The 20,372-nt window shown below is 41.2% G+C and overlaps 1 protein-coding gene across 1 annotated transcript; it reads right to left on the reverse strand.

Moving 5' to 3' along the window:
* Positions 1 to 2,051: 2,051 nt before the first annotated feature.
* Positions 2,052 to 20,138, reverse strand: cand2 (cullin-associated and neddylation-dissociated 2 (putative)). Its single transcript, XM_085161307.1, has 24 exons — positions 19,715 to 20,138; positions 18,581 to 18,724; positions 15,922 to 16,076; positions 15,359 to 15,482; positions 15,141 to 15,198; positions 14,598 to 14,796; positions 14,048 to 14,153; positions 12,696 to 12,838; positions 11,694 to 12,004; positions 11,364 to 11,505; positions 10,682 to 10,800; positions 10,392 to 10,538; positions 9,766 to 9,987; positions 9,469 to 9,675; positions 8,744 to 8,931; positions 7,197 to 7,362; positions 6,831 to 6,971; positions 6,139 to 6,278; positions 5,693 to 5,868; positions 5,423 to 5,518; positions 3,469 to 3,638; positions 3,227 to 3,391; positions 2,969 to 3,076; positions 2,052 to 2,698 (listed from the first exon to the last, which is right to left on the reverse strand). Exons 1-24 carry the CDS (start codon positions 19,780 to 19,782, stop codon positions 2,468 to 2,470), a joined length of 3,726 nt encoding a protein of 1,241 aa, XP_085017433.1. The 5' UTR covers positions 19,783 to 20,138; the 3' UTR covers positions 2,052 to 2,467.
* Positions 20,139 to 20,372: the final 234 nt, after the last annotated feature.

Raw genomic sequence — 20,372 nt, forward strand, 5'->3', positions numbered from 1 at the left:
ATAAAACAATTATAGTCCCAAACTCAACCTAAAGTCGGCAGAGATAAACCCTAAGTTGCAGGCCTGTATTGCTCCAGTATAAATCCAAAACGATCTCCCAACCGGAAGTTCTTCACTCAATGAGCAAAATATAAATAAATAAACTCAGTACCTTGTGAAACGTGCACTTCCCACCAGATTAATCCAGGCAACCAGTTGTCTTCAGCTCCTTCAGAAACACTCCGCTCTGAATGCAGTAGCACAAAGATGAGGAAGGTCTGTGATCTCCACGTGCTCCACAAGCTACCTGTTTTAGCTTCCCACGTTGCCAGAGGTACTCTGAGTGACGCGGGCACTCAGAATGACTATCTGGGGTCTGTCCGTCGTTATCCAGTTCGGTAACGATCCTCTGCAGCTTGTTACGTTCCACAACTTTAGCGAAACAGCAGTCTACAGTAGTCCTTATTAGCAAACGGCTGGGTTAGCCTCACTTTAACTTAATGCGGCTGCAGTAAACAAAACACACAGTCCAGCAGCTTCACGCCGAAACTTTACGTGTCATGTCACTAACTTACCGACACTGTGACTTATCTTTCCGAAAAGTCAAAACACACTTACTACTAGTACATAAAAACAAGCTAACTTCTCCGGATGCTCCGTGTAACTCACGCGCCACCGCCCTCTCTCCTCGCGCTCTCTTTTTTCTCTTTTTCCTTCTCCACCCTGTGTTACCTTCACAGACCATATCCCCGTAGGAAATTACAGTTCTCACAAACAATTCACAAGAAAAGAAAGATAACTTATTTTAAACAATGCAAACATGTTTTTAATCATTTTACATGAACTTTTACCTTTTTAATATACAAGAAAATTTAAATAAATGAACTCTTTGATATTTATATTCTCAGACTTCACTTATCTTTTACTATTTATGCATCTTTTAAACCCGGGTTACACCTACAATATGTACAAAAGTAACAAATCTAGCTCCTCTAGATGCAGATGTGCACACGAAGCAGAACAGGCCAGCTCTGGCAGTCTCGACTGGTCCCATTTTTCAGTCGCCCCATTCAAACACAAAACGGTATCCTATTTTAGTAAAAACGAAAAGCACGGTATGTTTCGAGTAATTAACATACAGTTGTAAATTGTAAATTCAAATGAAAAAAGCAGCAAAGATTGTCATACAGAGTTATTATGTAAATTGTAGGGTGATTAATTGTAGATAATGTTACAGATTTTTCCTGTTGTTTTCAAAGACAGTGTGCCATATTACTGTAAATTAATATATTTTCAACATATTAGCAGTATAAAAATCAAAACAAATCACCCATTGTCAGTTTATAGAAATTTAATATAGATATTACAATCATTTACTCTTTTTGATTTAATGGTAATTTAAAGTTGCCATTTTACAGTTTTTTAGGGTAATTTTTACATACATTTCTTACAGTGCAGTTGCAAAAAAAAAAAGAAAACCATAAATTTCACACCCAAGGCTCAGCTCTCGCGCCTGGTAGCAAATGACTCACGGACTGGTCCGTGGCCTGGGGGTTGAGGACCGCTGCCTTATAGGACAATTAACTACTATTTCTTTTCTAATAATGTGTCACTGATGTATAGATCATGACTGTTGCTGGTTATTTCCTGTCATGTTTAAAAGCTGAGGCTCACATTACTCTGTTGAACCATTCAGTCCTCAGCTCCATTGAAAACGACTCCTTCATGCTTTTTTCAGTTTTATTATCCTATAATGTAAAAACTTCAAAAAAATAAAAAATCTATATATTTCTACACTTTTCCATTGATATTACATTAATCCAGACAATGTTATAACAATGCAAAATGCAAACAATGCATTAGTTGTATGGCGTCCTTATATGCTCTGTTGTTTGTGTTACGTGTTACCCCAGAACTCTACATAGAAACATATTATAAATATAATAAAAACATAATACAAATTTGATTTGTCACAGTTGCCTTGTTTATTTATGTGAAAAATACAAATTTTGTTTATAAACATCTAAAAGAACCAGCTCGATTTAACCTGTAAAGGATGTAATCATGCTCAGTTTTACTTTAATATACCAATTTATTTATAAATCTTAAAAAACTATGGAAAAGTCTGCACTTCACAGACAGCTGACTGAAAGCACGTCACACTCAGTGAACAAATTTCCTTCGTGAGTGAAACACAGATGTCTGCTGTGGTTTTGTGATGTCCCATTTTCATATAGCATAAAACCAAATGTATGTTTTTTTAGATCCTGAACAAATCCATGAGAAAATCTGAAAGACCCAGGAGGCTGCTGCTACAACTTTAATTCATGTGAACTAATTTAAACCGAACTCCTGCTGGAGGGAACAAAACATGAAGAACAAAATAACTGAAAATGAAACCTGACACTGTACAAACACAGATCAGTTTAATGTGCTGTGTCTAAAGCTCATCGATAAAAACATTCTCATGAACATCTCCAGCATGTTTCTAGCTCATATCCATGCTCTCTGTGGCTCCTATACCCCCACCCTCCCCTCCCTTGATGCTCTGGTAGATAGACGCCATGTCAGTGCTGGATTTGATTTGACTGGCAAATTCGGCCATGCTGGGGCTTCTTTCCACCTCAGGCACAGCCAGCAGGGCGGCGACAGCACGCATGGCCGAGCGCCGCAGCTCCTCCTGCTTTTCAAACTCCTGCTTCACAGAACCGGCCTTCACCTGCAGGTGGAGGAAGGAGACGGAGACTTCATCTCAAGGCAGAGGGAAACTCAAGGTTACAACTCCAGGTTTGTAAAGATCTCTGTGTATTTCACCTTTAAACTATAAAAACAAAGCTTCGTAGAGAGTAAGGATGCAGTTTTTATAAATAATTATAAAAGTTGTGTTTAAGAGACCATCAACTCCAATCCATGCAGTTTTTTTTAATTTTCTGAATCATAATGTTTTAATGAAGTGTTGATTTCTAAGACTGTGTGTCTGTTTGAGTACTTTGGTGGTGACGGTCGCTTTAAGTGGTTCCACCAGCCTGTCCAGTCTCTGGAGAACAGCAGCAGGACACAGAGAGACCAGTCTGGCCAGCATCAGGAAGGTCAACATCTGCACAGTGATATTAAAAACAAGGAGAAACTGATCAACAATAAATCATTATTTTCTGATTGCTGGTGCTACTGAACACCCCAGAAATCATTCCACAGGACAGAAGGTAAAGAGGTGGATCATTTTTACGTTAACTATTTTTCCACCCACTCTGATATCATAGTGGTCTTTGAGTCCTTCCTCTACATGATCCAGGAACTGCAGGATGTCCAGCCCCTCCAGGCAGCTGTCCAGAAGACTGTACATGCACTCAAATGCAGCTTTACGCACATCCAACCCATCATCAACAGTGTGCTTGAACGGACCCATCTCCACCTGCAGCACACGAACAGTAAAGCGTCTGCACAGAGCATGAACAGAAACGCCTGCTGCTTCTAAATCAGCGAACTCACTTCTCTGATGAGGTCCTTCCTGATCTGGGTCTCCTTGTAGAGGTGAGGCAGCACTCTTCCCAGGAGACCGCGGATCAGAGACGGTTTGTTATGAGCTGCTGAGTTAAACATTACCAAGGCGATACGTCGCACATTGATGTCCTCGTCCTGCAGGGTCTTCAGGAAGTCACCTGTCACACAGAGATGACATCACAGCTTTTTCTCTTTCAGAGCCTCATCTGGGTTTTTATATTTGAGTCAGCATTAGACTTCAGTTTATATTTAAGATTAAATGAACATTTGTTTTGGTTTTTAATCGGGATCATATGAGGAACTTATCTGTAGTCAGTGTATCACTTATCTGTCAACACATCCAAGCATCAACCTGTGGGGCTGAAATGCTACCAACAAAGAAGGGGAAAACTGCAGTTCCTATAATGGCCACACAGGTTTGAGACAAATGGGAAGACTCCACTCAAGCAAGTCTGCTGGACCAGACAGGGTGAGTCCTCGTGTTCTCAAGGCCTGTGTATAAACTGTTCATGATGACTTTGAGTTTGCAGACCGTCCTGGTGCTGTGGAAGACATCTGTCCCAGTGGCCCCCAGGATTACAGACCCTTGGAAAGTCTCATCCTTGACCTGCTATGAGCTACAGTCAGGCCACATCAGGATCCCCTTCATTTCGCTTACCAGCCATGCGTCGCAGCAGAGGACTCCATTCATCTACCTGCTCAATTGTGCAGAATCCTCTGCAGCTCAACGTGACAAAAACCAAAGAATTGATTGTGGACTTTATGGGGATCAGGAAACCTGTTTCAATCCAGGAGGACAAAGTGGAGGACTATAAATACCTCAGAATAAACGTTGATAATAAGCTGGACTGGGTTAAAAACACCACTACACTCTACCAGAAGACTGGAGTTGTCTCTATTTTCTGAGGTGGCTGAGACCTTTTAACATCTGAAGGACAATGCTCAGGATTTTCCACGATTGGCCAGCGCCATCCTCTATGCTGTTGCATGCTGGGACAGCAGGCTGAGGAACAACTTATTCTATGCTGTTCTTATTGTCTTGGGGACACTGTAACCACATAATTTCCTCAGGGATTAATAAAGTATTCTGATTGAGGCTGGCTTGAAAGGCGAGTCAATCTGATTATGAGACATGTTATACTATGTGTAATGATACTACAAGCCTGTATTTCAATGCAGTGTGATTCTTCAGGAATTGAAAGGGAGAGCATACATCTACAATGAGTGATGTTACGTATCACGTGACCAAAGATAAATGACGCTTGTTTCTCTGACATGAGATCACTGCCTCGAGCTGTTGAAAAGATGCAGGAATTTTAATTTTCTGTGTGAACTGGATCTGACGTGACTCTGAGGATCATCATAAGCTTGCAAGGAGATTATAAGAACATTATGGAGCCAACAAGGTGAAAAATATCCGCAGTTAGGGAGCATTTAGACATGATATCTCCTAATAATGACACACATCTTCTCAAATCAATCTCAGAGAGGATGGTTGGTTAGAGGTGTCTGTGTGTATAGCAAAAATAAAATACAGAACCTGATATCCGCTGGTATGCACCCCACGTGTGTTATCACAGCTGGAGATGTCATTACTTCAAAATGAGCAATTGTTCGGAAAAATTCGACACATTCATGGAGCTTCATCGCACCATCACCATCTACAAGTGTTCCAGTCTACCCGTTGGACCACGTCAGCAATTAAAGTTTTAAGTTTAGAATTTTTTCATTGCTCTAACTTGCTTTCACGCAGCCTTTTCCAAAGGGAAACACCAGAATTGCTCGGCTACCTCTGCAAATCTGCATATGTGAGCCATTAACGTTTCACCATGAAACTGAATCTTAGAAAAATGTTCCCACTTTACGTTCTGTGTTAATGTAAAAAGATGAAGAGTAATGATGTAACATGGGATGCAAACACTTGTTTAACTGTTCATCTTACCTATGCAGTCTTTCAGCAGTGAATCTATGGGTGCCGGGTGGTCAACGATAGTGAACTTGATGGCCGTTACCACGGTGCTGCGAGCTAAAGGAGAACCTGTGGAGACAATGTAACAAAAAATAACGATTTTTGTCTCTTATATATTGACGCCATATTAATACAAAATGTCAAGACCATGTACAGAAACAGAGATCGACCATGAAGATGTTAATTCTGTAGTATTTGTTGCATCTGGTTTTAAGTTGTACAAAACAGAAAATATCATCCTACCAGTTTTAAGTTGTTGTTTAAGTCGAGGCAGAAGTGCTGCCGGATTGACTAAAGTGAGTTTTCCCAAACATTCGGCCACCAGGTTCCTGGTGCCCTCCTCCTGACACTCGCAGTTCTGAAACAGCAAGGCCCACACAGACTCTACATGGGGCGAGAGACTGGAGGCTGGACAGACGCTGAACAAAGAGAGAGAGGAGGAAGGAAACTTTAAGAAAACTTATTTTATTCAACATGTCATGCAAATTTTGTTGCAAAGTTTTTTGGCAAAATCGATCATTTTTATCAGCTTAAATATTAAACTGTTACTGCAAAATTCACACTTAAACTGCAGTGAACTCATAAACGATGCTTTTCAATGATCACCTGCTTCAGAGAACAACAACAGATTATGGTGAATTAAATGCACACACACACACATTTAGCCAAACATTCAACAGAACACACACCTGATGACTTCTTTGAGGGAGTGAAGGAGCAGGTACTGTCTGCGTGGCTGGGCTGAGATCTCCTTCAGGAGGAAGGGCAGGTAATCGCTCAGGCAGCCGACGGCCATGCTGCCTAAAGCACAGGAGGCTGCCGTCTTCACCTGAAATCACAAACAAGATCTCCACACAGTCGGCTGTCTGAGCTTATTTAACCTTTGTCGCATAATTCATCGACTGAACTAACCCACTCTACTCTCCACAGTTTGCTCCACAGAGCTAAAGCAACATCTCATTCTGAAGGATCTTTTTTACTGATTGTCAGATCTCGAAATCTTCTTTAAGCTCTGTTTTCACACCTCCTGATGTTTCTGGCTGTTGTGAAACAACTATCAGACGCTGAAGAAGCACTTACCTAATAAGTAGTAAAACAAACAACTGGCACTGATATCAAAGCAGTAAAAGGGTAAAAAACTAAACTGACTTTTTGACTAATTAGGTTTCAATATCAAGGAAATGTAACTGTGATGTGGGGGAAAAAAATCAGTTTATTAGTGTGAAACCTGAAACTCTTCAGACAATCAAAGAAAAAAGAAATCTTTATTAAAACACTGGCACACAATTGGATTTGGAGAAGCTCTTCTTTTAACTAAAAGATACATTTATTCATTGTGAATGAAAAATGTAAATATTCAGATATGGATAGTGTGTCCTACCTCTTCACTGGTGGAAGAAAAAGCCTCCAAGATGACTCCCTGCACCTCCTTACTTCCTCCCAGACTGCCCTTCCTCCCCACCTCCCCCAGACACAACAGGGCGAGGACACGAGCAGCTTCTGGAGAGCTGGGATTCTTCACCTGAGGAGAGGAGAGGGCAGAAATCCAATGAGGTAAGTGTTAAAGTAATAACAGCAAAGAAAACAAAGGTAGCTTCTAAGAGGCCAGTTTCAGATCAAATTTTATAAAACAAACAAACAAACAAAATTTGTCTAACAAATTTATATCTCATGTCTGTTTGTGTCACATTCTTAGAGGAAACCTCCATTGAAGCTGAAGCAGAGCACAAATACCAGATTCTCACACCTGCTGTATGAAGCCGGCCACAGTGCCAGGAGTCTCTTTGGGAGAAGCAGAGGACAGAGCAGCCACACAGCGAGCGACTGAGTGGTAGGACTGCCTGTGGACGATGCTGCCATCTGCAGAAGACTGAGATCTGTGAAACGGCTCCATGAGAGACTTCAGCAACTGACTGAGAGGAGAGGAGAGGAGAGGAGAGGAGAGGAGAGGATTATAATCCCGGGTGTAGTATTTGTGTTGATATGTTACTAACACTAAATGGACTGATCTGATTAAAAGCTGGGAAAAATGTTCTGATTCATATCAAACAATATAATTAAAGATCTTTAAGAAAAATTACAGATAGAAATAGAAAATTTTGAGCAAACAGGAAGAGTGCAGACGGAAAACGTAGATCTGTCAGAGTAGAAGCATTTGCGCTGACCATTGTTATATTATTCTGTAAAAAATATATCATACAAGAAAACAAGTGTACTGCAGTGATTGAGGCATTTCACACGTCTGGTCTGGATCCAAGATCAAGCTTTGCCTGAACAAAAAGCATTTTCAGGTATATGGACAGTTTGTACACAAATGATAGAATATAATTAATCTGATGAAGGTCACATGGACTGAAATATACACACAGTCGGAGGAAGACACACTATACATCTTGCTCATATGTTAATCGGCGGTACAGGAACATCAACATAACTTGCTGATGCAATGTTGGGTTAGTTGAGGCTAACCAGGTCACTTGTGGTCATGATTAACATGTTTTAAACAAGACTTTAGCAGCTTGTGAGTCTGACTCTTATCTGACAAACCTTCAGGGGAAAACAGACTTGCTTTTCTGCCACTTTAAATAGAAGATGTTATCAGGTTGTGTCTTTCTCCTGGTTTGGTTTAATTATCTAAAAGTCAACACAGAACAAACTGACTCAGGCTTATTTTCTCAGACCAGACAAACTTCTCCAGAGCCAGAGAAGACATTACACAGCAGACTGAGTATCCCTCCCTCTGAATACTGAACTGATATTTATCTGTAAAAACGTTGGAGTTCCCCTGCAGATGGTAATTACATGAATATTCATTTCTTGGTGATAACAAAGCAGACCTGACTCAGCTGTGACTCACACCGACGTCTACACCCAGGGGATGTGATTTAATGTGGACTCCTGGGAATCTGATGGTGTTTCAATCAGCTGTTTCATATTCTTGCTGTCTAATAACATAAAATAATGACTTCGAATCACTTAAACACATTTGGACTGTGGCTTTTGGAAGGTTTTCATGGCATTCGATGAGATAACTACTGTTTACATGCCTGATGCACTGATGCACTGCTGCTCTTTTAAAAATGTGGGCTAAATTAAAGGCTTTCCAACAACTATTTAAAAACATTTGATTCATATCAGTGATTAAAATTCATTATAGTTCAACGAAAACATTATAAATAAGCCATAAGCAATAATCCTCAGCACTAAACAGCTTTCCCACTCGAAAACTGTTGATCTGTCCAGTGTTATTAGGATATCTGACCCAAAGAGATTCACAACCACATCCTATCTCACCTGTAGCTCAGATTACTGGTTTTGGACAGCACCAGTGCTTGCAAGTACTCGAGTATTGCTTCCAGAGTGCTACCCTGCAGGAGCGGTGAATGGATGAGTCTGAAGACTCCCGGCAGAACAGACGAGCTGATCTTAGCCAGAGTCGAGGGGTAGGCTTTGGCCGTACCGGTCAGCAAGGTGATGGACACCTAAACAGAGGCAAACTACAGGTAGATTCAACCACAACATGTTTTATGTGTCCGACAATGTCTGCAGGCAACATCCTGTTTTAAGGAAAGCTGACTCAGCGGCCTGTAAACTTTTGAGTCACGCAGCTACGCTAACAGAGAACAAGGAGAAAAAATCTAAATAAAAATCAAAATGAGCAGAATAAGATCCCAGCTTTCCACCAACACATGTAATCTGATCCCTAAACTTTATGTTTGATATTCCTTAACCCACTTTATAAATGTATATGTTTTTCTTGGTGTGAACTATATGATGGAACAAAAAGAACCACCTCCAAAAATCTGCAATTACACATTTTTTACCATAATACGACATAAAATAGGCACATTCCTGCTTTCTAAAAGGCAATCTGAAAAAGTAAAACTTCCTGTCACTGTCTGTCTTTCCAAGTTCAAATGTCATGCACATGCATGTTGATTCATTTGTGAAGAAAATTTATATTCTATAGATTTAATTTTTGACCTGATTCATGTGCATGTTCAGTTCAGTGCCTGTACCTGTGAAACATGCATGTCACTCTCATCCACCAGAGTAGGAAGTTCGCTCAGCACGGGCTCCAGAGCTGCAGGTTTAATGCTGGCAGCGTGATGAGTGACCAGCGCCGTCAGACACGCCAGCGTCCCGAGCTTCAACACCCGCTGATTCTTCCTCAAGAAAGATCCCAGCACAGAGATCGCTTCTTGCAGGATGGGTGACATGTCGATCTGTAGGAAAGGACAGGAAGCTACTAAAATCTTTCAAATTAAATAATGTGTTCATTAAATTTAATAAACAAAACGAAAGTCATAATAAACCTTTAACGGAGAGGCAGCGATGAGGCTGATGGTCCTAACTGCTGTTAGTCTTGTGATCTCATTCTTTAATCTCTCCAGAAAGATCCCCAAGACTGCCTGAACTTCTGCCCTCAGGTGGTCACCAAGGTGACAAACAATGTGACCCATACAGGAAATCGCTCGTTCTTTTACTTCCTGGTCGATGTCTGTTGCTTTGAGCCGCTTCATCGTTACAGAAAACACCTTTGGGAAAAAGAAATAAATTAAAATGATAAAGAAAAGGTAGAACCTGTTCCACTCATCAGGAAAGCCTTGTGAAGGCACCAGCACAGTATGAACCAGCGATGTCAGAGATCATGAAGAGGGAGCAGTCACAGAACCTTTTGATCACAGTTTGTTTCAGATGTTTTTAAAATCTATAATTCTGTAGAAATACTTTGATTCAGGAAGCAGGAAAGCACCGGCAAAGTCATGTTTGTTCATTTTCCTGAGACAAATCACAATATTTAACTTGCATTCACAGTCGTTTTTCATTAATTCTTTGCTCCCACAACACATGAAAAATGATAAATAGACAGGATGCTATGGAGCACAATGAAATTAAACCGCCTCAGACCAGAAAACAAAACAGTCCTGAGCCATTTCACCTCTTTAACGAACGGTTTAGGGTCAAATCCTCCTGCTTGTCCCTGCGGTCTCATCACTTTGACCAGGTGCTGGATGACCAGCAGAGCCTCTGAGGTGATTTTATAGAACGTGTCCTCAATGCATGCAATCACTGGGGGCAGCAGCACCTGCAGGGGTCACAGCACAAGTTAATCTTTACATTCTCATTATTGTTGAAAAATTTAGTGATTCAACTTTTTAAAGATGCAGAGTCATTATGAGAGGCAGTGTACAAGTTTCAAGACAAAACCTTAAAAGAAGTTTTTGAAACCTGCATGTGTGGCTGAAAGGCCTGAGGAGGGTGGGAGAGGAGCAGGACGTTGAAGAAGGAGAGCGCATCGATCCTCATGGTGGACAGGGTGGATTTGTCTGTCAGGGAGAAGACGACACCTGCAGGAAGGAGGGGAGAGGAACAGAAAGAAAAAAGATAGAAAGAGTGGGAGGAAGGAGCGAAAATACAGCAGCTGAAGTGAAAGAAAAGCTACTGGGAGACTGAGGAACAGCCGGTTGTAGGAAATGTGTGAGTTTTAGATCTTAAAGATCTCCCTTAAAGTCTATGTGACTTTGCAAAAAAGAGAGTGAAAGTTTCTGACCAGTTTGACGGTTAAGAATTAATTTGTAATGCATGTGTGTGTGTGTGTGTGTGTTCCTGTCTAGCTATCTTTGTGAGGACCGAAATCTGCATTCTACTATACTTGTGAGAACCAACAGTCATTTGTGAGGACACACAACCCGGTCCTCACAAATTTGAAGGCATTTTTGGTTAGGTTTAGGGTTAGGCAATCATTTTTAATGGTTAGGGTAAGGGGCTAGGGAAAGCATTATGTCAATGAAGGACCTCACTAAGATAGTTGAACGGGGTTGTGTGTGTGTGTGTGTGTGTGTGTGTGTGTGTGTGTGTGTGTGTGTGTGTGTGTGTGTGTGTGTGTGTGTGTGTGTAGGTGTGTGCCTACCAGGTATCAGGGCAGGTATATGCTCTTCCAGGGCTCCCGGTACAGTGTGAGCCAGCTCAGTGAGGAGACAGAAGCAACCCTGTCGGGATTTGATGCTCTTCTCCTTCAGCTGTCTGTGGAGGGCCTTCACAGTCGCCGGCACCTGGACACACAAATCGCCGCACAATTTGAGCAAAGATCAGCTGATCTGCAGCCTGCCTCAATTAAATACCAAACATCTTTGAATTTTAGGTAAGTCAATGACACCTTTAAAAATTTAATTTTAACTTATCTACTTTTCAGCTCTACTTGTGAAACTCAATTAAACTCCATCCAAAAACTTCTCAGCACCTGTTTTTTCAGCAAGGCGACTGCCGGCTCCTCCTCTCTTCTCACCCCGGGATCTGAACCAGACACGATGAGGCTGTGGCGACTCGATGCCACCCGTGTTTGTCTCAGCAACGTTGAAAAAGCAGTGAAGACGTCGGCCCGGACGTTCTCCTCGCGCTCCTTGAATCGTGCCAGCAGAGCGGGGCAGATGGAGGAGTAGAAGGAGAGCAGGAGGTCCAGACGCGTGCTGATCAACGCCTCCAGACACTTGATGGAAGAGCGCCGCACCTTCCAGCTCATGTCATCGTCATCACTGTACTCGTCGTCGGACTCTGAGTGAAGTCGTGAAACGAGAATAAACTCGATTTGCTTCATACAGGTGACGGATGGAAGACTCAAAAGATCTCACATTTTGTTGTGTGAAGTTTGTAATAGTTTTAAGAATCGACAGACTCAATCTGAACAAAAACAACCGCTTTTGTTGCAAAGTTAAATAACTTCTTTTTAAATCAGACAAACTCACTTAAAGAATACAGGTACAAAAATCATCCATATGCAGCCTAAATGTCTTTAACTTCAGTGTTTTTAATGTAGTCTGTGTGCATACCATCATGCTTCAATGTCAGTTATAAAGACCTGCTTTAAAGACTGATATTTATCTTTTAAAATACATATAAAAATGTAAACACCACCATAGAGGCCTATTTGGGAACCAAGAAAACAACATTAAAGAACAAAGGTTGTCCTGCTGTGATGTCAGCTGCAGGTAAGGACTGTTGTTCTCTCTGAGCTCTCATTTGTTCACATTTTCACGCCACTGAAAACGGACAAATGATCAGTTATCATTTGTCAATTTGGAATGTAACCATGGATGTACAGATCGTAATCGCTGGATTAATTCAAAACTAGACACCTAAAACATGATGATTGATCACCATCATGTTCTGTATGTTCCTGTTATTTGCTTCCTGTTAATAGTTTTTCTGCTAAATTTCTATTCACAGACACACAGATCTCACACACCTTCCTCAAGCTCATCATCTATGTCCATCCTATCTTCATCCTCCTCCTCGTTGTCATCGTAGTTGTAGTTGGGGTCAAAGGTCATAAACTTAAGACAAAGCTGAGTCACTGTGGCAATGTGAGGCGACATCTCCTTTGGACACCTGCCAATCAGGAAGTAACAGAACGAGCGACAGTAAGGACGTGAAGTGTGGGTATGTACGTCTGTGGGTCATGCTGAGGGGACAATGACCTGTTTACAACATGGACTGAACAGAGGTCCCAATAGTGCAGACCTTCCCAAAGTGTGGGGCCATTGCAGGAGGGGGGCGCGGTATGAAAAGGAGGGAAAAAAACACAAAACGCTTGGTCACTGCTAGCACGGGGCGCCTCCACAAACGCAACGCAGGAGATGAAGCATCGCTGAATATGTTTCCAAACCAACTTCATTCTAAGCCAAAGACTAGAAAATATGGTGAAGCAAATCTTCCCTTTGGCTTCACCTGCACAAGTGCCGAGGTAGGTCTCCCTGCAGGATTGCTTTTCCCTGCGTCGGGAGCAGCACCGGGCTGTTTAAATCACGGACTAACAATGTCCTACAGTTGTTTATGTTTTTAAACCCATTTTGCACAAAGAGGCATTTTTTGAAAAATGTATTGATAGCAATGTTGAATATTATTACACATGAAAAACACGTAAAATAATCACATTGTGACGCCTCTGCCTTTCTAAATAGAGAGACAGTAACTGCGTGTATATGTAAGCGTGTAAAACCTGCAGACAGTCAGATTAACAGTATTTCGTCTCTATCTGCCATTCTGCAGTTCATCTCATGTAAACAATAACGTGCGCACAGCGTGACGTGAAAAAAGACACATACCTTTGCCGTTGCGTGACGAACTCTGTATTCCTCGTCCACACGTAAACGCGAAAAAGGAGTTTTAAAAAATCTCCGTTTTCGGTGATTCGAAACGCCGTTTACGTGTGGACGACACAGCTGCGTTTTCAAAAATACCCGTGTAGGTGCGGGCGTAGAGTAAAAGAGTTAGTCGTTTATTTTATTACTTTACTTGTATTTGCTTAATTGTTTACTAAATCTTTGAGGTGTGAAATGGAGTAAAATATGGGTGTGTGTGGAGGATGTGTTTGTGCGTGTGCGTGAGAAGGGGGGGGGGGGCATTTTTCTTATTTTTCTTGTAAAGCAAAGGGGGGGCCTAGCAAAAAAAGTTTGGGAAACACTGCTATAGTGAATGTATATAAAGACTTGCTTCAAGGTAACAATTAGAACAGGGTTAGGTCTGTAGAGCTTCTGGTTATAGTCAGTGTAACTCTTATTGTCCCCTAAAGTGATGGAAACGTGACTTTGTGTGTACCTGCGTATAAAAGCTTCAAAGGCCTGGAAACAATACTCTCTCAGCTCATCATCTTCTACTCCGGTGAACTTTACCACCATTGGGATCAACTTCTCTAAATGTTCACCTACAAACCACAAAAAATGGGAAAAGAATCTACACTTTAGATGTTTTTCTTCACTAAATGACACAACAATGCATGAAGAACCAAAGTTTAAAAAGATCCACGAGTCTGCAGCCATGTGGGGGCTTCATACAGTGCAAGGGCACCAGATGAAGGGCCAAGGGCCGACTTCCCCCTACAGGGAAAGTTGGAGGAAAGTCGTCATCTTAGCTATCAGTGCTAAATTAAATTCTAGATCATCTGAAAGTCATTTACACGTCTGAGTGTGGAACATTTGTTACATTAGTGAAACTAAGAAGATTTATTCTCAGCTTTCTATAAAAAACAGTCAGAATACAGGAGCGCTGGACTATCAACATCTGAAACCTTTCAGAAGACCAGTCACTGTCCTGCTAGTTTGTTTCCCCATTCAGCACTGAAGGCGGCATAAACACAGCATCAGCTCACCGACTCGATGGCCGCCCTGACGACTAATGGTTGCCAGGCACTGGATGTATGTCCTTGTCATTGATGTGGGCGGACCCTTGGCCAGCTCTTTCATCAGGTGTTCTGTCAGCTGGGAGAAGAGGGCAGAGCTGCAGCAGGGCACCAGGTGACCGAGAGCTAAGATGGAGCGCTTCCTGACCGCCATTCTGGGGCTGGTTAACTGCAGCATCCAAATGACGAATGAACGAAGAAACATTAACGAGCAGATAAAGGGACAAATGAGTAAAAATACAATCAAGTAAACTGTACAACAAAATGAATGAAAGTCATCATAAAGCTGTTAAAGCATACAGTAAATATACTGAAAGCAATGTGAAATGAGAGAAAGTGATGTGCACAATTGTTATGAAAACGGCTTTCTTATAATAATATGAAAAATATCCTGTTATCTTAAGTATACTAATAATTATGTCTAAAAACAGATGACAGTGATTTTTTGGGTTGTCATGGTAGCACTACACTGTAAAACAACAGTTAACATTTGAGTGGCTGAGTGTTTCTCACCTGAGGCAGCAGGCTAGAGAGCAGAGAGCTGTGGAAACTGACCAGTGCACCACTCAGCCTGTGGAAAAAAAGCAAACAGTGAAAAGCTTAAAAGTTCAGCAACGTGTACCGTGTGTGTGTGTGTGTGTGTGTGTGTGTGTGTGTGTGTGTGTGTGTTTGAGCTGGTACTCTTCTAATGTGGGACAGTTATCACGTTTGGACCGAGATCTTGTTTTTACCTTCCCAACATGTCCGACAGGATGTCCAGGGCCTCTAACTGCACAGACACATCATCGTGTTTCCCCATGGCACCAATCAGCTGGGAGGTAATCTTCTTACACACGCTACCTGTCAGAGTCACACCTGTTGATCCCAAAACAAGGATGTTTAAACAACTTTGAGTTTTCACTGCCTTCAAATGATCAGACATCCTGATTTCAGCTCACATTAAGGACTGTAGTTGCTGAATAATTGTGACAATTAAGCCCAGATGGCAGCGAAGGTGTGCAGAAATTAATGGTGAAAAAGTGAGAATTTACAATTATTGGTTATTATTTGGTGAAAACACAAATATGGCATGTTGTAGCTGTGTAGGTAATTTCAGACACTTTTACATGCAGTCCCAGTAAAATTACAAACTTATTAAAGTAAAATATGAATGACTGTCTAAAATGTAAGCTTTGCTTCTATGCTATGTATTATTGATGCTCTTCATACTCTCGAAGTTGCCCCTTTAACATAAGAACCATTAAAAGCTGATGATCATGACGAGGAGACAGGTGGGAGGACAGTGAGCGCTCACCTGAGGATGTGAGTGGCAGCTCTGCGATCACGGTCTTCAGTCCCATGCTGGAAATGTCCCTCAGCTGCTCTTTGTCCGACGTCATGTTTGAACACAGCACGTCCACCATCGTCTCCACCTGGGGCTCCTTCACTTTGCTCACCAGAGGCGCCAGGCTTAAAAACACACACACCAAGATAAAAATGTCAGAATTTTGTTTCAAACCACTATTGGTATAAATAATTATGTAATAGAAATATGACCTGTAGTATCTAACCAAGCACTTTGCAAACACAAAAAGGTGCCTATCTAACACACAGCCTGCTACACAGACACCATCAATACTTTAAGTCCAGCAGAAATGAAGGTACCACTCTCATTTTAGTGCATTAACACTCTTATAGCTTGCCTTCAAGACCTTGAAAGGGACAAAATCATTGACCGCCTTACATATCACCGCCTTTACCCAGGGGATGCCAGACCCTGCATTTACGGACTTCCTAAGATCCACAAGGAAGGTGTCCCACTCAGACCCATTGTCAGTAGCATAAACTCAGCCACTTACAACATCTCGAAACACCTTGCTACCGTCCTAGCACCTCTTGTGGGGAACACCCCACATCACATCAAGAACTCCACCGACTTCATCGACAAGGTCCAGAAACTTACCCTGGATCCAGATGAAACGATGGTGTCCTTTGATGTAGTCTCTCTCTTCACTTGCATACCCACCACAGAGGCAGTGGAGACTGTCAGAAAACGACTACAAGAAGACAGCTCCTTGGAAGACAGGACCAACTTCACACCCGATCAGATTTGCACACTGTTAGACCTCTGCCTCACCACCACATACTTCAAATACAAAGAGGGTTTCTACAGACAAAAACATGGCTGCGCCATGGGCTCCCCCCTGTCACTTATTGTAGCTAGGGCTGCCACAAACGATTATTTTGATAGTCGACTAGTCACCGATTATTTTTGTGATTAGTCGACTAATCAGATCATCATCCATTGGACATAAAACATACAGCTTATTGCACCAGCAGCATCTGCTCTTATATAACTATCATTAGCTTACAGCTTTAAGTGTTTAAGGTAACTAAAAATAAAGACAAGATGATAGTTTATTAAATTTTAATGAAATTTGCAGTGAAGTTTAATAAACTCCTTGCTATCTAAAATATAACAGGACACCGGAGTATATTCTCGAGCATCTCACACTTCTGATAATCAGCTGTCTGCTTGACATTTATTCAGCTGTGTAAAAACTATAACTTTAATCTCAGCCAAAGCGATTTACTCAGGAACAAATAAAATACTAAAAAAAAGCCTAACAATAGCATTTTTAAGTTATCTAAGTGACTTATATATCATGTTTAACCTGAGTAGCGAAAGACAGCGGTGGGTTTGAAAACGATTTCCCTGGCTCTAGTGAGTTTCGCCCCCGGCTAGCTATCGAGCTAGTGGGTAACAGACGTCAGAGCGCTTTTGAAAATATGCGGTGTCTTGATAAACTGAGCAGATATTTGAGGTTTACACAGCTACATTCTCGCGTGAAAATATGTTAAATATTTATTTTGTGACCCAGAAAGAATAATAAGAGTAATATTAAAACTAACTAGCTGCCGCCATTGTTGGAAACTGAGCTGGGCTGCGCTATGAATTCTGGGACACTGCTTCTTCTTCTTCTTCGGGGTTTAACGGCAGCTGGCATCCTTGAACATGCAGTGCTGCCATCTTCTGTTTCAGTCCGTTATTACACTCTTAAATCCTACTACTTATTCCTGCGTCTTTTGGGATCTTACAAAGCTTCAAACGAGGCGTCGACTGTTAAATCAGTCGTCGACGTAATCGTGACTAGCTCATCCGAAACCCTGGCTGATTGGGACCCACACCCGCTTTCACTCCTTGGCTCATGTGATTCGGTAGAGGATCATCAGCGGGTCCTTTGTCCCTCTTTGGGGGGAAACTCCCACTGGGTTTAAATCTGGAACTCTCCACCATTTGACCATAGAACTGAAGAAGCTTCTCGGATGAGAGGTGAAACGTCTTCAAGCAACTTAAAGAAGTCCAGACGCTTTTCTTTCCAAGCTCCTTAGACTACGATGACCTGGATGACTGAGAACCTTCACAGACATATTAACACTCTTATTTAATTCAATTTCAATTCAGGTCCATTCTATTTTATTTATACAGCGCCAAATCACAACAACAGTCACCTCAAGGTGCTTTATATTGTAAGGTAGACCCTACAATAATACATACAGAGGAAAACACAACAATCATATGACCCCCTATGAGCAAGCTCCCCGCTGAACTTTGATATAATGCTGTCACTTTCCATTACCTTTATTCAACAGACAAAAGTCTCCAGAAACAGACTTTCGAGTAAATGGGAGTAGATGATACAGTAAAACTTAAAATAGTCTATAACTCAAGGGTTGGGGAAAATACAGCCCTCTGGTGGTTAAACCTAGTTAACCCTTCCACAGAGGATAGTTACAAAGAGGAATCCAAAAATAAATCTGGATAAATAAAATACAGTTTACATGAACTAAAGGGCCCGTGGTTGAAGCTAACCTTTGACCCCTGACCAGACTGTGGAGTTAAGGAAAGAAAACACACCAGGACACTGACTTCTGGCACCGGTTCACACTGTGCGTACGAGTGTGATTTTTACCATTTCACAGCCAGGTTCTGCACCTCCCCATTCTTGTCTTCCAGCAGTTTGAGCAGCATGGTCACAACTCTTCTCTCGCTGTCCTCGTCCAGCTTAATGCTGTCCTTCTGCAGCTCCAGCATCAGGTCATTGGTGGCCATGAACCTGCACACACACACACACACACACACACACACACACACACATAGAGACCAAAGTTAATAAACTGATCTGTGAATCCTTTCAGTGATCCTTCTTTTCATTACTGCCTCAAAAAAGGGTCAAATAATGAATTAAGTGTCTAGATTTGTTTAGATGTCTATTTATTCTTTAATTATTAATCCAGATTTTCAATTGTAAATTTAATTAGATGCTTTTTCGCCACTTCTGTTACAATCGTGGTCTCTCAGTAAAGATGTGCACATTACCTGTCCAATAAATATTTAGCTCATCAATTCAATGACAACAAAGAGAAAGGTAGAGGTTGGTATTATTAAGTAATTCAAATCTATACTTGTGTTGTTGTTGGCTTATAGATGTGTTTATAACACTCAAAGAGTTATCAAAACATGTAAAACAGTTGCAGAATATACTTTTCTTGGTCATACATGGCAGTAAACCCAATATGTGTTCTCCAGTGTTAAAAACATCTCCAAAGATATTTTGCAATCTATTAAAAGATTTTTAAGACAAAATAAAACAGTAACAAAAATCTCCAACATTCTTGAACCTACTGCTATCTACCTGGACAACAACAACTCACTTTATCAAAATATAAAACAATTTAGATCATGAATTTATCATGTTAGCAAAAAAAAAATCCCTACTTCCAGTTTCTGAAATTGAGTATTTGATACTTTAAACAAATCACAGCCGATACAGATATTTACAAACATATTTTGATAATGATTAAATTAGTCAATAATATTAATATAATATTTGGAGTTTTTTATGAAAACGTAACCTTGGTTAGGTAAAATTGTTACATCTATTTTTTTTCAGGTAGAGAAAACTAATAAATGATGTGTCGATTAAATAAAAGTAATTAAGACTGTATAGAGGGCACTATTGTCTCCTGTGTGGTAAAATGGCACACACAAGTCGGGGTTTTAAAAAAGTGTCATCTCACTGTGAGGGCTGCCCGCTGTTTCTTACCTGAAGTCTTTGTCAGTGGAGGTCATTTTCTCCAACAGGTTGGAGATGTGGTAAGATACACTCGACATCTTTCCACTGTTTAGGCTGTCACTCAGGCTGAGAAAAAGTTTTTTTTTCTACGGTAAACTCAGAAAACTGGCCACCAGATTTAAGCCGACAACATGGCGAGGCTAGGGGGGGCAGAGAGGAGAGCTGACGGCCTGCTGGAACCCGACACTCAGCGTGCCCGGACAAAAATAGACGGCAGGGGAAAGTGGTTCAGCTTTGTGGCGCCGCCGTGTGGACACACGGAGTCCGACCGGCCATACGGAGGCGGTAATGTGCCGATAAACCGAGTTTCAAGTCTTATTTTTACGCTAATTTGCCGGAAAAAAATCGGTTAGCATTAACCGTTTGGAGTTTTATCCCAACTTTATTGATAAACAAATTCAACAACAATTACAGTAGCCGTTTAGATTTTTTTCTCCTCAACTTTATTGATAACTCACACACGCAGCAACAGTTTGGGTTAACTGTGTTCTTCACGTAACCACGTAATAACAACAACAACAACAACAATAATAATAATAATTATTATTATATAATATAATAATAATAAGAATTACTATTATTATATTGAAGTTTGTGTGAGGTTTGAGTGGAAACTAAAACAGTCACT

The sequence above is a fragment of the Neolamprologus multifasciatus genome, chromosome 5, assembly GCF_963576455.1.
Source record: "Neolamprologus multifasciatus chromosome 5, fNeoMul1.2, whole genome shotgun sequence".
Lineage (NCBI taxonomy): Eukaryota > Metazoa > Chordata > Actinopteri > Cichliformes > Cichlidae > Neolamprologus > Neolamprologus multifasciatus.

Bases quoted from the DNA above. Each gene is read 5' to 3' on its own strand.
- cand2 (XM_085161307.1), bottom strand. From the start codon at position 19,782: ATGTCGAGTGTATCTTACCACATCTCCAACCTGTTGGAGAAAATGACC. The intron at 14,797-15,140 runs GTGAGAAACACT...TGGATGCTGCAG, and splicing joins TCTCTAGCCTGCTGCCTCAG to TTAACCAGCCCCAGAATGGC. The intron at 2,699-2,968 runs GTACTCAAACAG...CTCCACCTGCAG, and splicing joins AAGCGACCGTCACCACCAAA to GTGAAGGCCGGTTCTGTGAA.